At 41.2% G+C, this 15,833-nt stretch overlaps 1 protein-coding gene across 1 annotated transcript in view; it reads left to right on the top strand.

Annotated features, from left to right (window-relative positions):
• LOC128696186 (protein turtle homolog A) overlaps positions 1-15,833 on the top strand; it is a 382,411-nt gene that overhangs the window by 249,617 nt on the left and 116,961 nt on the right. The window contains exons 4-5 of the mRNA XM_070094792.1: positions 13,304-13,417; positions 14,050-14,253. Coding sequence (XP_069950893.1) covers positions 13,304-13,417; positions 14,050-14,253 — 318 coding nt within the window. The remainder of the gene's footprint in view (positions 1-13,303; positions 13,418-14,049; positions 14,254-15,833) is intronic.

Raw genomic sequence — 15,833 nt, 5'->3', positions numbered from 1 at the left:
TCCAAGAGAGGAAATGCATGCTGCTCTAAACTCCATCAATAACCAACTTACAGCTATATCAGCCTGGGGAATATGATGACAGGTCACATTTGCTCTTGAGAAAACACAAATGATGATGGTCTCTAGGCACCATGATGGTAATCCTGGAGCAGTGGTTAGAATGAATGAGAGTAGTGTTGATACCCGGGGACGAAGCTGATATCCTTGGAGTGAAATTTGACTCCAAACTGACCATGAAGTAGCACGTTGTAAATCTTGCAAACAAAGCGGCCAGGAAGCTTACAGCACTTCGACATATCTCGCATATGCTCGATTCTGTACAAGTCACAAGTATGCTCACACACTGAGTATGTTCCACTTTCTTGGACTTCCTGCCCTCCATCTCTTTTGCGACTTCTTGACAGAATAGAGAACAGGGCAAAACGGTTCGTTTCTCGCCTGAACCCAGTCTGGATATATTTGTCATTTCGGTAGAGCTTTCAATACCGAAGGGATGTGAGTAGCCTTACCGTTATGATCAAGGCCAATATTGTCAAAGTGCTACACTTGGCTCGACTCCGAGGACAGTGAGAAGTGGGCTTCTACACAACAAGACGGGCAGCAAACAGCAATTACACTCTGTACCCTTCTCCAGAACATCACTTCATCATTTTCTCCTAGAATGACTCGAGTCCTGCACATGTTCATACAGCTAAATGATATCAAAGACATATCCTGTTTTTATACATCAATTTCACAGGCTGCTATCCTACCTCAGCTCATCTCAAAGGCCAAATCTGAGGTATACCCCCCTCCAAGATGGTCTGAAATCCAAATCAAATCGCTGGCCCACAGAAGGCTCCAACTTCATCCTGCTCACTATTCGTATGTCTCATAAGAATAATAATGGTTTTTAAATGAGCTGATGTAGGTAACAGCTCTTAGCCTGTAAATGCAGTTGGGAACCTTAACTCTAGCCATGTAAAACCCTGTGCAAGAGAGAGAGAGAGAGTTATATAAGTAGGATTGGTAAGGAAATCGTGTAGTAGTCAAGTGGTAAGATAAAGAGGTAGACAAGTAGGGTGATAAGTAATTGGGAAACGAAGGGTAAGGAAGAGTGAAGATAAACAAGTAGGGAGATAAATGGTAAGCCAACAAAAAGAAGAGTAGGAAGTAGGAAGAATAGGAAAATGAGTGGAAGGAGTTAAGGAAGAGCTATGAAGAAGGATGGAAAAGTCAAATGTAAAGAAGAAAAGGAAGAGAGATACAGAGATAAGTGAGGACACAAGAAAACTGGAGAAGAAAGTGGAGAGTTGGGCGCGAGACAAGGGTGAGGGAAAAATGAAAAGATAAAAGGCATTAAAGAAGGAGGGGAGAGAGGAGACAAGCCGTCAGTTTGTAACAGTGAAAGTAGAGAAATTCTCATGAAGTTTCTCTCTCTCTCTCTCTCTCTCTCTCTCTCTCTCTCTCTCTCTCTCTCTCTCTCTCTCTCTCTGAGAGTATAAACAACTCACTGTCAAAAAAAAAATAAAAGATTCTTCGTCGTGAAAATAGAGGCTCTTCACCGTGAAAATACAGACTCTTCACTATGAAAATAGAGACTCGTCACCGTGAAAATAGATTTTTTTACCGTGAAAACAGCCTCATCGTGAAAAATGATTCATCACCGAGAAAACAGACTCTCTTCATCATGAACATTGGGACTTTTTACGGTGAAAATAGAGATTCTTTACCTTGAAAATAGAGACTTTCACAGTTAAAATAGACTCTTCACAGTGAAAATAGACTTCACAGTGAAAATAGACTCTTCACAGTGAAAATAGAGACTCTTCAAGTGAAAACTTGTAACCGAAACATTAATGGAATACTTTCTTCTTACTTTTCTCAAGCTCTGTTTCTGGTAGGAACTCAGTAGGATCTATTAACGTTGATATAATTTCCCTTCTTATCCGTCCGATTCTCTTTCTCCGCCACCTTCCCCGTCCTATTGCTCCTCCTTTTCATTCTCCTGCTCGTCCACCTCTTCCTCTCCCTCCTCCACCTCCTCTCCCGCCTCCACCCGACTACCTCCTCATCTTCCTGCATTCCACCATGGACAAGAAAATATTGAAGATCTTACTCTGCCATCAGCTTCTCATCGCCTCCTTATGGAGGAAGCGACGTAGCTCAGGGCAGGGCCGCCTCGGACACACGCAGCATCACAATGATCACACCAAGACGTGAGACCACGGCGACTTTGAATGAAAAGAAATAAAAGACACTTAGCTGAAGACTTAGGAAAAGAGAAATTCTGAAAGCTTACAATTGGACTTGGGTTAATAACCCATGTTATCTTGATTAAACTCTACACAGAGATAGAGGTTGTTACAGTAAAGAGTATATACAACAAGGTGTGTGTGTGTGTGTGTATCTCTCAGTGTATATACGCTGGGAGTTAATTTTCATCCCTGTTTTAGGGATTAACGTATATTTAGTGGTGTACGAGTCGATACGCGTTACATCAAATAAGCAAACTACCTGACCCACAATAGTCGAGTAAATCCTAGGTATTTATTTTCTCCTAGGTAACAGGGGCAGCTGTTGTTAGGAGCCCTGTCTATAAATCTCGCCTCACCCAGCGTTTGGCACGGGTACTTTCGGTTACGAGCCGCTGAAAGCTCTACCATTGCTCTATGGTTCACTGGACGGAATCTTTATTTATTTACGTGCGTATAACCATGGATTCCTGGTGGAGGCAACATTGATCCTGCTATGGAAAGGCTTCTGCCACCAGCCACTCTGCTACGCTGGCGAGTACAACCCCATAGGGATCAGGAACGCGGGATGCTGGTGGCAGCTGGTCTGGTTGGCTGGTCCCAACACACAGGGACGTGTAGGGGAGAGTACAAGGGCTATTTCATGTGAAATAATAAGGGGTATTGCGGTTAGGGAACAGGGGACGCTGGGGTGCATCAGAGAGTGGAGGTGGAGAGAACACATGGAACACACTCCTTAGCCTTTACATTGAGGCTATATGCTGAAAAGGACATACCACAGTGTTACGTTTACTTTTGAGAGAGAGAGGAGGTTAAGGGAACATACGGCATCTAAAACAGGATGTATTTCGGTCTCTGATCCAGTGCAGAGTGCATCGTAAGTCGATAATGTACTTAAATATTAGCACTGAAGATTTGAAGGGAATCAGAAGAGGCATTCACAGAGTATCATATAGAAACTAATATTCCAATTTCTTCAGTGACTTAAATTAGGACATACATAACCCAAATCTAATTCGAACCTTTCAGAGAGACTAATATCCTAAAATACACAAGCACATTAAGCTTAAAGCCGTTCATAAGTTACATTATCAGGTTATAAGTATGGAAGGGAAGGAGCTCACCAGATGCGACACTCAAAAATTATACCATGAAAATCAGTGTTTCACTTTTTTCCATTTTTTTTCCAAAATAAGTTAACTGGAAATTACACAGGCCAAAATCAATCGATTCTTTTCACTAAACAAGACAGCTTTTAAGAAAATACGGTAAATAAATAAGGAAGTTTTAAGTAAGTTTTGTGTACATAACATACAAAGGTTTAAGAATGGTCGTGAAGACACACAGATGTTATATACACACAAAAGAACATTAAGTTTATTTAACCTAGGATAACCAAATAAAGTCAAACGCTCGGATTAATTCCTGGTGAAAACAGACACTCGCCAGTTATTTCACAGAAAACAATTTCATTAATAAAATTAGCACATAACTTACACAACCTAAGTTTATGAGACTGTTGCCTCTGATGACAGCACATCAGCACTAAAAGTCTAAATCTGACCAGAAAATGCATTTTTCACTTCACAGACTCCAATAAAATTTGTGCCTACGCAGCCTAACCTCACGAAACCTACCATCTATTTCATGCGATACGTCACCTATTGAAGACTGGTGTCACTCACAGCACTTTTAAACTGAGGAAAGCACTAAACCCGTAGGGATAATATAGAGGTTATGGAATGAGACTCGTTCAAGTTTCAGCTCAAACAAGCGAAAGATCAATCCACTTCCTTGGATCAAGAGCCCCCTCAGCAGCATCAAGGCAAAATACTGCAGGACTGTAAAATATTACAATAATATTTCGTGATTAGAAGTGGGAAAATGGCATCAACACACTACATTAACTATCAATCTTGTTCTTTATTATTAAGGTATATAGACAGACTGGTTATAAATGACCATAATTTTTAAAGGGGTGGACCGGTAAGCCAGCGGAAGGCCTCGGTCAGATGACCAAAAGCTCCAAAGGCGGGTCATCATCTGACTAAGACCCGCGTCAGGAAACATTTGTCCTGTTTCCTGACGAACCTTACCTAACCTAACCTAATCTTCTTCTCATTTAAGATACACAAATGTCGAAATTTTGAAGGCGTTCAGAGGAGCCTGTCCTTGATCTCTCACTGGGAGAAAGTGTACAGGAATGACCTATGTAACATTGTATCTTAGGCAAGATTCATTGGACTGTTTGCGCATGCATATAGTTCACTGAATCTTGCCCAAGATACATTACACAAGTGTTGAAAATTTGAAGCCGATCGAATAAGCTGTTTTCTGTCAATGAACGAAAATTTGTGAGAAGGTAAACAACAGTGTTGCCGAGAATGGCCCGAAAAAAAAAATAGAAAAGTTTCCCCTCGTCAAACTTAACAATATAATAAAACTGCGGATTTTTTTTTTAAGTTTTCTTTTCACATTCACATTCTATTTGAAATTCTCTACAATGCTGTAAAAAAATTATTTGATTTTGATTTTTGTAAAAAATCCAATTTAATAAATTGTCATATGGCAAATTGGCACCCACGCTACCGAAAATTAATACAAAATACTTCCCATTAAGATACATCAGCATTTAGGGTTTGAAGCTGATCTAAAAAGTCATTCTCTAGCTATTACATGGAAAGAATTTGCTTAATAAGACTGGAAAATTAAGATATACACAGCCTAAAGTGAGTAACAATCTGTGATTTAACAGGCCCAGTAATTGTGGATTTTTTTTCTCTCCAAACCCCAGAAAGTGATGCCCCCTGCGGAAAGTGATGCACCCTGGGGAAAGCGACTCCCCCTGGGAAAGTGACGTCCCTGTAAAGGGGGCTATAATCTCCTCATAAGAGAGACTGCTCCATTGTACACCCGTGTGTTTGTCTGTGGGAACTGCTGTTTCCCGCAGACCATTAAAAATTCGAGATAATTTGTCTCAGCATCTAAAATTCAATAAAACACTAATTTTTTATTGTGGCCAGTCACAAGTACTAGCAACTAACGTCTGTAGACTATAGATCAGCAGATATCCGTTCATAAGAGAGGGCGGGACATAGCAACAGCATGCTAGAGCCAGACTGCAATTCGACAAGTGGACGCGTGTCGTGAGAAGACATGGTGATAAGGTGGCCGGGTGCCGCTTTCCCGGTCACCCGAGGAAGAAACATTCGTGGCGGATGTCGTGTACGTGGTTCTTGTGTCATGATTAGATACGGACTCATCAACGGGTGTAGAACGCACCACAGGAGTACTAGACCCCGTGTCGCTCACTCGTAACAGCCATCAGGCGACGCTAAGCAGATGAGGAAGTGGGGCTTCCAGCATCATCTCTACTCCTCTCTTCGTTCAGGTCATCGGTATCAGCTTCAGTGACGTCACAGGCTCGCGTTATAAAATGAGCCAGGTAAGTTCTATTTCATCTTACATCCGCCGATCTGTACTGCTGTGCATAGGGTCGATGTCAAATGAATAGGACTCACCATTTCGAGGTCGTGATATACGGGCGATTGCTCACCACCAGGTGAGGGCAGCCCACGACTTTACAGGTGATATATCTGACATGTGTTATATGTCAACAGGGTATGTATTAACCCTATGTACCATCACCTTGCACACAGCCCTGATGGGTTTTTAGATGGCGTGTTATGAAGAGGAAACCCTTGAGGGAAGCTCTGAGTGATTTCGAGCCGTCATCAACAAAAGATGAGAACTAATCCATTTAATGGTTCCTTCATTATAAATTTCTATAAACTCTTTTTACCCAAAATACCACACACTAATGAAGCAAATCAGGAAAGGTATTTTCAGTAACTGATCTAATTCCAAATTACCTGTAGGTTACCTGGAGGTTATTCCGGGGATCAACGCCCCCGCGGCCCGGTCCATGACCAGGCCTCCCGATGGATCAGGGCCTGATCAACTAGGCTGTTACTGCTGGCCGCACGCAGTCCAACGTACGAGCCACAGCCCGGCTGATCCAGCACTGACTTTAGGTATCTGTCCAGCTCTCTCTTGCAGGCAGCCAGGAGCTTATTGGTAATTCCCCTAATGCTTGATGGGAGTCAGCAAAATTTAAAATTTGCATCTACTCGGACTAAACTTATGGAGTATCTTACAACATGCATCGTCAATAATATTTTGAAGCCAATCAGAAGAAGCGTTCTTTAATTAGTGAATAAGAAATTAATATCACTATTTATCCAATAAAATTGGCAAATTAGGTGCCATTCTTCAGTTCTGGTACTGATTACAACAATTCCAAGTTCTCTTTTCACAGCTTTTCTACGTCAACAAATGTACTTGTACGCAAAGGAAACGTAATGGGTACTAAACTGCTCTAAGATGCACCAACCGGTAAACATTGATGTTCAGAAGAGGTAAACTGGAAATTATCTTACGTCATTTAACGGGAATAAAAATTTTGCCTTATTTTTACACCTTAAATGGTCAAATCTGCATCAATACTTTTGAATTCCGCTCTCCGTTGTCGATTTTTTCTGGCATCTTTCTTGAACGTTTGAAGCTATGCCGCTGAAGATTTTGGAGGTTATCTGAGCATTTCTAAGATGCTGAGAATAGGTTCAATAACTCTGCTTATTGCTCCTCACTACCGTAAACAGGCGTTGAAAATTTGAAGCCGATTGGATGAAGTGTTCTCGAGTTATGAGAGAAATAAAGTTAATGGAAGGGGGGAAAAATCAGTTATCCTCTTAAAGGTTCCCCTTTTAGGGACTCCTAATAAAATACGAATATTCGTAAAGAAACCGGCACGCATAAACTTTCAGCATCTCAAGCATTGTCAGCCGCTGCGTCTTGCTAGGTGCTGGAGTGTGCTGGCGCGAGCTGTTGAACACCATTAGGTTAGATATCAATTTCCCCCAGACATCACTCGCGGTGACATCACCCTGCTAGCCATCATTCTCGGTGACATCACCCTGCTAACCATCATTCTGGGTGACATCACCCTGCCATCCATCATTCTGGGTGACATCACCCTGCTAACCATCATTCTGGGTGACATCACCCTGTCAGCCATCATTCTGGGTGACATCATCCTGCCAGCCATCATTCTGGGTGACATCACTCTACCATCCATCATTCTGGGTGACATCAACATGCTTCCCATTCTGGATGACATCACCCTGCCACATCACCCTGCCTCCCATCATTCTGGGAGACATCACCCTGCCATCCATCAATTTGGGTGACATCACCCTGCCTCCCATCATTCTGGGAAACATCACCCTGCCATCCATCATTCTGGGTGACATCACCCTGCCTCCCATCATTCTGGGAAACATCACCCTGCCATCCATCATTCTGGGTGACATCACCCTACCTCCCATCATTCTGAGGGACATCACCCTGCCTCCCATCATTCTGGGGAACATCACCCTGCCATCCATCATTCTGGGGGACATCACCCTACCTCCCATCATTCTGCGGAACATCACCCTGCCATCCATCATTCTGGGGGACATCACCCTGCCTCCCATCATTCTGGGTGACATCACCCTGCCATCCATCATTCTGGGTGACATCACCCTACCATCCATCCATCATTCTTGTTGACATGTTCCTGCCACACACTATTCTTACAAGTCTTACCTAAGAATAGCTGCACCTATCAGTAAAACTTAAATTCTTCTGAAAATTCAGAAATTTAATTATATTCACAGGGAAACCACAAACCCGCAGGAGTTATACAATGCCTTGGGAATTAGAGGCAATTGGGGTTCATAACCGAAAAAAAGCCACTCTAGTTCCTTGGATCAGAAGCATATAACAATATTTTCAAATTTCATTTTTTCTCATTCTGCGGGTTCAGTAAGTAATTATGAGTAATTAAAGACAAGTATACAAGTCAAAGATGTTATCCTGTCACATACTGTGACAGGAACAATACACAAATAACTGAGCTAACTCTCCAATCTTTGATTCTTGTATCATGACCACTAATCCCTTCTTATTGCCAACTCTGCTACTGTTACTACTACTAGTACTACTGCTTCTATTACCGCCACCATTTTTCTACTACCTCCTCTCTTTCTACTCCTGTTCCCTCCCCCCTCCCTTGTATATATACTTGTTCTCTCTCCTTCACGTTTGTGTGTGACTAGTTAATGGTCCAAGTCTGACCGAAACGTCGTCATAAGTTTCATTCTATGTGTATCGACAAGCAAATATTAAAAACAAGTGAAACATTAGATTAATTTTAGACACGTTTCGCTCAGCGATGATTGCTACGTCCAGTACAGTCGTCTAAAACACAGGATCTTAGGTACATAAATAACATTTCGTCGAAACACAGCGATGAAAACTCAGTTCCCGTTATTTCCCTCTCTCTAAACTTGACCTTGTTTACTCTATCGATTCTGATTTTTTCTCAGTGTTAGATTGACAACTTTTCCGCGTAACATTTAAAAAATGTCTTAGTGGTGTCCTCATATAAAGCTTTTATTGGACAATGTTTCGTTCTAAATACTGTTTAAAATGAGATGTACTTTATGCTAAACTTTCTGCAAATAAAGGCATGTACCCCATACTTGTAACTTTGTTTACATTCATGTTGGCTTTACACACTTCAATGAATCCCGAGTAAGAATGTTTTTCAGTATTCAGAAATTATTTTAGTCCCATTTTATCACTCACATTGAAGATATTCTGCCTAACATGGACCAACAAGTTTACTGCAGTACTCCTGTATATTTTTATATTCTCATGAAGAGTGACAGTCATAATTCCGTAGATGAAACAATTCACAATTAACCCACTCATTGGAGATTATTATTTTTTTGGACGACGTTTAGGTTCCTTCTAGACTTGGTAATGGTTCAAGATGAGCCGAAACGTAGTCTAAACATTTATTTCAACATTTCTTGGGTTCGTTTTATGCTTTAATTTCCACACTGTCTTTTCTCAGTATTTTTCTGGATCTTTGTAACAAATAAAAACGGTTAGATGAATCGAATAAATGAAATTGGTGTAGACTTTGAGAAGCTTACGGTTGTAGCATCCAATTTGCACCTCCATCCTGCCGCTAAGAGGAATGGAAGAGCATCATCGATTCTCAGGTCAGCAACCCAAAGCCTCACCCAGCAGGACACATCGCTCCATTAGCGAACATCTATGTACACTAAGCACACTACTCGCTAATATAGTTACTAACGCAGACTTTAAGACCAAAATTCATGAGTTAAATAAAGGATGGAAGTGGATATCTCTTCTATGACTTTAGACATAGAGGTAATAAAACAGAAACTGACCTGAGTACGTATTCCATACTTGGGAGTCCCAGTGCAGACAGCTGAACAGGGCCTCACACCGAGGTACTCTTTGCCACCTGACGTGTGTTAGGTGGTCATGCGGCTGTCGTCAGAAAAAGCTATGGTTCAGTACTTGAAAAGTTCTAACTACCTGAGTTTCTCACACTTAATGCGCCTAAAAAGAGTTATATATATATATATATATATATATATATATATATATATATATATATATATATATATATATATATATATATATATATATATATATATATATATATATATATATATATATATATGAACAAATACAATCGTACGAAAATAAAATATAAACAAATTAAGAAATCTGTGTTATTTTTATAAGTCAAGTGACAGGATGAAATATATAATAATTTCAAATGCCGTTTCATTGTCTCCAAGAGGGTTCGTTTGTGCCATTAACCAATGTTTATTGCACTTGTGTGTTTGGATCCTACGCTAGTACAAAAATCTCCAAAAACGGAGCTACGTTAAACAAAAAAGAAATAGCCAACCACTTCCATTCCTCTCAATTATGGCTCAAGTGGCCCTTTACCACCTAAAATGGGCCTTAAAGTAGAGCTGGCGACAATTAACCAGGCCGGTGGGTTCGCCCACACAAAGCCTTGCAGAGGTGATAATACCCGAGGGCAATACACGGGAGTTCATTTGGCAACACCAGTGAGCTTATTAGAATATACCAGGGAGCTTATGTGTGTGTGTGTTTGTGTGTGTTTGTTTTCAACAAGATCACAGAAAAGATGTGATATCAGTGATATCAAAATCTGCAAAATTACCACAAATATATATATATATATATATATATATATATATATATATATATATATATATATATATATATATATATATATATATATATATATATGACACTCATCCAATTTTACCTTGGGGCGCATTATTAACTCTTCAATCTACGTCGACACTGTGATGTATCGGACTTTGGAAAACAATTTTAAAGTTGTGCACACATGTATATAATTTCTCCATCGCTAATCAATCTGTTTCTTATGCCATTTAGTGGCATATTAATATTTAAGTACTAGTGTTTTCGAGAGAGAGAGAGAGAGAGAGAGAGAGAGAGAGAGAGAGAGAGAGAGAGAGAGAGAGAGAGAGAGAGAGAGAGAGAGAATGAATAATAGAGCAAGAAAAAAAGTGAAAAAAACATGAGACCGCTGATAGCCAATACAGAGAATTTCATTGACTGTAAACGGTAGAGTTTTCTCCTCATTACTTTTTTTTTCACTCGATGGAAGGAGATCATTTGACAGTCTCTGTATCTCGGACGAAAACAAAACACGGAAGAGTTTTTGAATCGGGATTCAACCTGTGACCTTTTCCAGCCAAACACAACATGTGTTGCTGCAGGCATCACTCACAATACACACCACGACGGGTGTTGTTTTAGGTATCACTCACAACACACACCACGACGGGTGTTGCTTCAGGTATCACTCACAACACACACCACGACGGGTGTTGCTTCAAGCATCACTCACAACACACACCACGACGGGTGTTGCTTCAAACATCACTCACAACACACACCACGACGGGTGTTGCTGCAGGCATCACTCACAACACACCACGACGGGTGTTGCTGCAGGCATCACTCACAACACACCACGACGGGTGTTGCTGCAGGCATCACTCACAACACACACCACGACGGGTGTTGCTGCAGGCATCACTCACAAGAAGCACCCAAAATTACATTACTGTTGGAGATGACGTGAGACTGAATGGAAGGCGCTCACCGAGGAAGTTGATATGCTGAGGGTGAAAGTTGACTCTGCAATAACTATTCGGAACTAGTTGGTGCGTTGGTAAACAGAAATTATCCAGGGTGATGCGATCGGCCTGCCATATGAGCATCGAGAGGAAGCCTGTTAAACATCATGAATTTGGAAAAGATTGCCAGCCTTTTCTTTCTGGATCATGGGCATATAAAATTAGACCCAAATCTTGTATATCTCAACTAATATTCATATATACACTTTATTATATGTGTTTATTTTTAGCTTTTGTTCCTATGTTTTATTTTCAATTTAGCACAAGCATTTCGGGAATGGTCCGCAGGGACGATGATCTTTGGAAATACAAATAAAACTTTACAGCAGTAGCTGAAACGTTTTGTGACATAAATTAGCTTCTGCGTTGAGTATGCACCACTCTCTTGGATGATCTAGCAATTATCTCATCTCTGATTGCTGAACAAATTATCTTGTGTTTTGACATGGCTTGCCATTTCAATATACACATAAATGCTGGCTTTTCTGTTATGTTCAACGGAAATACTCAGAAGGTTCCTTGCATAGCACAACTTTGCGGAGAGTCAGAAGACGACTGTTATGCCACAGAATGGGCAATCACCAACCCTTTATGTACTTTTCTCACACCTCATCAGTGTGTCGAAAACCTCCTTACTACAAAAATTCGACAAAGACAGTCAATTAAAGAAGTGAAAGATCTGGCTCACAGACTTTCAGCTATACTTGTTTCCTATTTGCGTATTGCTTAATATTAAGCTCATTATACTTCAAGAAACAGGTCTAAAATAAAGATGATTCTAGAGTCAGGAGGACAAGAAGCCTCTGAACTGCACTGGATCCAAGTGGCTTATTACCTTTCAGTACTGATGAAGACACATAAGTTACAGAATAAACTGGGACAACGTTTCGCTCAGAGAAACGATACCCTGATCATAAACTTGATCTAGAGCAAGTCCTTTATTCAGTACATGAAGTACTCACTCCTCACACGAGTAGAACTACGGATGTTTTATTAAATTATCGAACTACAACCAAAACTGGAAATGGTCTGTATAATGTTGACTAGTGGGATGCCTGCACAAGCCAGAGGCTGCTTGAACGTTTTCTTAGTTGCAGTACATGCGTAATAAAAGTTTCAAGCCGATCAGATGAGGTGTGCTCCAGTGAAAAACAAAAGCTTAGGAAAAAATTTCAGGCAGTAGTTACAGGATACCTCTTCGTAGATACCTAATAATTTTAATATAATTATAAAAGTAGCAGCAGCAGTAGCAATCTGTGAAGACACTGGTGTAGACGTTAATCAAACAGGAAGAGGCTGAAATTAATCCTTGAGCATACATCTGCCACGAGTGTCCTCGCAACATGAAACAAGGCTAGTTCACTAGGCTCTTGTTGTCTGTAGGATCGATGGCTCAGATGGTAGGGTGAATTGTACAATGTTTGGCCTCCTGAGGCGGGACTTTGTGTCGTAGGGTCGAATCCTGGCCTGCCGCAGTTTGGTATATATATATATATATATATATATATATATATATATTTATAAAATTTGTTGCGCTTGTTTTCCCTGGTCTTGAAAAGTAATATTGTATTAAAAATAATGGTGAAATTTTTAAGCGTTTATAATAATAATAATAATAATAATAATAATAATAAACACAATAACAATAATAATAATAATTATAAAAATATTTTTTATCGTACTTCATTATTGATATTTTGTCATTCATTATCATTTGAAACAGATTTCTGAAAGCGAAGGCAAAACAACAAGAAAACAGAAACTACAACATTTGTTAATTTAATAAATGAGGATAAAACTTGTGGAAGCAGTAAATTCTGACAGTGGTCAAGACGAGACCAGATGAAGGTGCCGAAGAAAGGTGACGAATATCAGCGTTGATTGAGCTGTCGTGATTATGATGTTACTCAAGAATTTTTTTCGGTTTTGTTGCAGAGCCTCCTAAGAGTGTGGAGGTAATGGACAGCCAGATGGGGTTGGCCAGGGACGGCATTATTGGTCCTTACTACGAGGGACAAAAGATTATTGTTACCTGCCTCTCTAGGAAAGGTGAGTCGTAGTGCGCTTATATAACATTTCGTTTGGGAAGTGTACAGAAACATACATAAATGTATATGCACACACATGAACACAAAAGTACACACGTGCGCAAACATACACATGCGCGTGCATACACATTCACGCTCGTGTACACACTGACATTCAACCAGATTTCAGAAGCTTGCAGCTTTACAAAGACCTTTAAAGATGACGTAAGCTATTGAAAAGCGCCTTTTATGCCCTTTCGTCATGTCATCCGACTGAGCTGCCTTGTTAAGCTTACAAACATAAATGCCTGCAGCCAGGCTCTGCTACGTCACAAAACATGCACACGCGAATGTAGCAGAAATCTCAGAAAACTACACTTTGCCTGCTTGTAATTTTCCATAATTTTGAGAAGTTCTGTCTCTATTAAATGCTTTCTGCGCCTTTTATGCTTATGTATTTTTATGTATCTCTTTCTTTTGTAATTATAATAATTTATAATAATATTAAGAGCTAAAATATAACAATAAGAAACTGAGCACAGGAAGACTGAACACACACCGATCTTGTTCCAGCTAAGGTAGTGTGTCTTATACTCTTCTACATGTACCAGTATGGCACTGGGCATAATCTGACCACCAGCATACCCACTGCAGGCACGCCGCTACCCAATGTGACGTGGTGGCAGGGAGAGCGTCTGCTAGACAGTGTGTGGGAGGTGGTTGGTCCTAGCGAGGTGCAGAACAACCTGGTAGTGGAGAGGTTGACCCGGGAGTGGCACAACGCTACGCTAACCTGTCGTGCAGCCAACACCAACCTCGCTCAACCTGTCTCCGTCCACGTCGTCGTCAAGATGTACTGTGAGTGTTGTTTGAGGAGTTTAGTCTGTAGGGTTAGTCTTAATTACTTATTTGTTATTGTCTACTTGTAGCTACAGGAGCAATGCTTGTGATGTCCCATCTTTACCCATTTTTTTCATTACATTTTTTGTTTATCAGAATATCTAATGGCTGTTTTCCTCATGACGCTCCCGCGCGCACACACACAAACACTCTCTTTCTCTCTCTCTCTCTCTCACACACACAACGACATACACACACACACACACACACACACACACACACTCTCTCTCTCTCTCACACACACACACACACACCCCACACGCACATACCCCACACACACACATACACACACACACACCACACACACACGCACACACACACACACACACTCACACACGCACGCACACACCCACACACACACCCGCCCACACACCCACCCACCCGCACACACACACACACACCAACCCGCACACACACACACACATACACACCCACATACACACCGACACATATACACACGCACTTTCTCACACACCCACACCCCCCACTTACACACACACTCACGTGCACACACACATATATGCACATACACACCCACATACCCACCCACACACACACGCACGTACACACACACACACATACACACACACACACACACACACACACACACACACACACACACACACATATATATATATACACACACACAGACACACACACACACACACATTAGGAGGAAGACAACAGTCAAATACCAGGTGATCAGGCTGAGGAAAGAAGGTGGGGAACCCACAAGAAACGACCAAGAGGTATGTGAGGAGCTCAACGCGAGATTTAAGGAAGTATTTACAGTGGAGACAGGTAGGACTCTGGGAAGACAGAACAGAGGAGGACACCAACAAGGAATATACAGACAAGTGTTGGATGACAAACACACAACAGAGGTGGAGGTGAAGAAGCTGCTAAGTGACCTTGATACCTCAGAGGCGATGGGACCGAAAAACATCTCCCAGTGGGTCCTTAGAGAGGGACCACAGACGCTGTGTGTGCCATTTACCACGATCTTCAACACATTCCTCGAAATTGGACAACTACCTGAGGTATGGAAGACGGCAAATGTAGTTCTCATTATTAAGAAAGGAGACAGAAACGAGGCACTAAACTAAAGACCAGTATCACTGATGTGTATAGTAAGCAAAGTCATGGAGAAGATTATCAGGAGGAGAGTGGTGGAACATCTGGAATGGAACAAGATTGTAAAAGACAACCAGCAAGGATTCATGGAAGGCATATCCTATGTCACAAACCTCCTGGAGTTTTATGACAAGGTAACAGAAGACAAGAGAGGGAGGGGTGGGTTGATTGCATTTTCTTGGACTGCAAGAAGGCCTTCGACACAGTTCCCCACAAGAGATTAATGCAGAAGCTAGAGGATCAGGCACGCATAACAGGAAGGGCACTGCAATAGATCAGAGAATACCTCACAGGGAGGCAACAACGGGTCATGGTACGAGATGAGGTATCACAATGGGAGCCTGTGACTAGTGGGGTTCCACAGGGGTCAACCCTAGGATCAGTGCTGTTTTTGATATATATGA

The sequence above is a fragment of the Cherax quadricarinatus genome, chromosome 48 (assembly GCF_038502225.1).
Source record: "Cherax quadricarinatus isolate ZL_2023a chromosome 48, ASM3850222v1, whole genome shotgun sequence".
Lineage (NCBI taxonomy): Eukaryota > Metazoa > Arthropoda > Malacostraca > Decapoda > Parastacidae > Cherax > Cherax quadricarinatus.
This window is presented reverse-complemented; position numbering and strand designations above follow the sequence as displayed.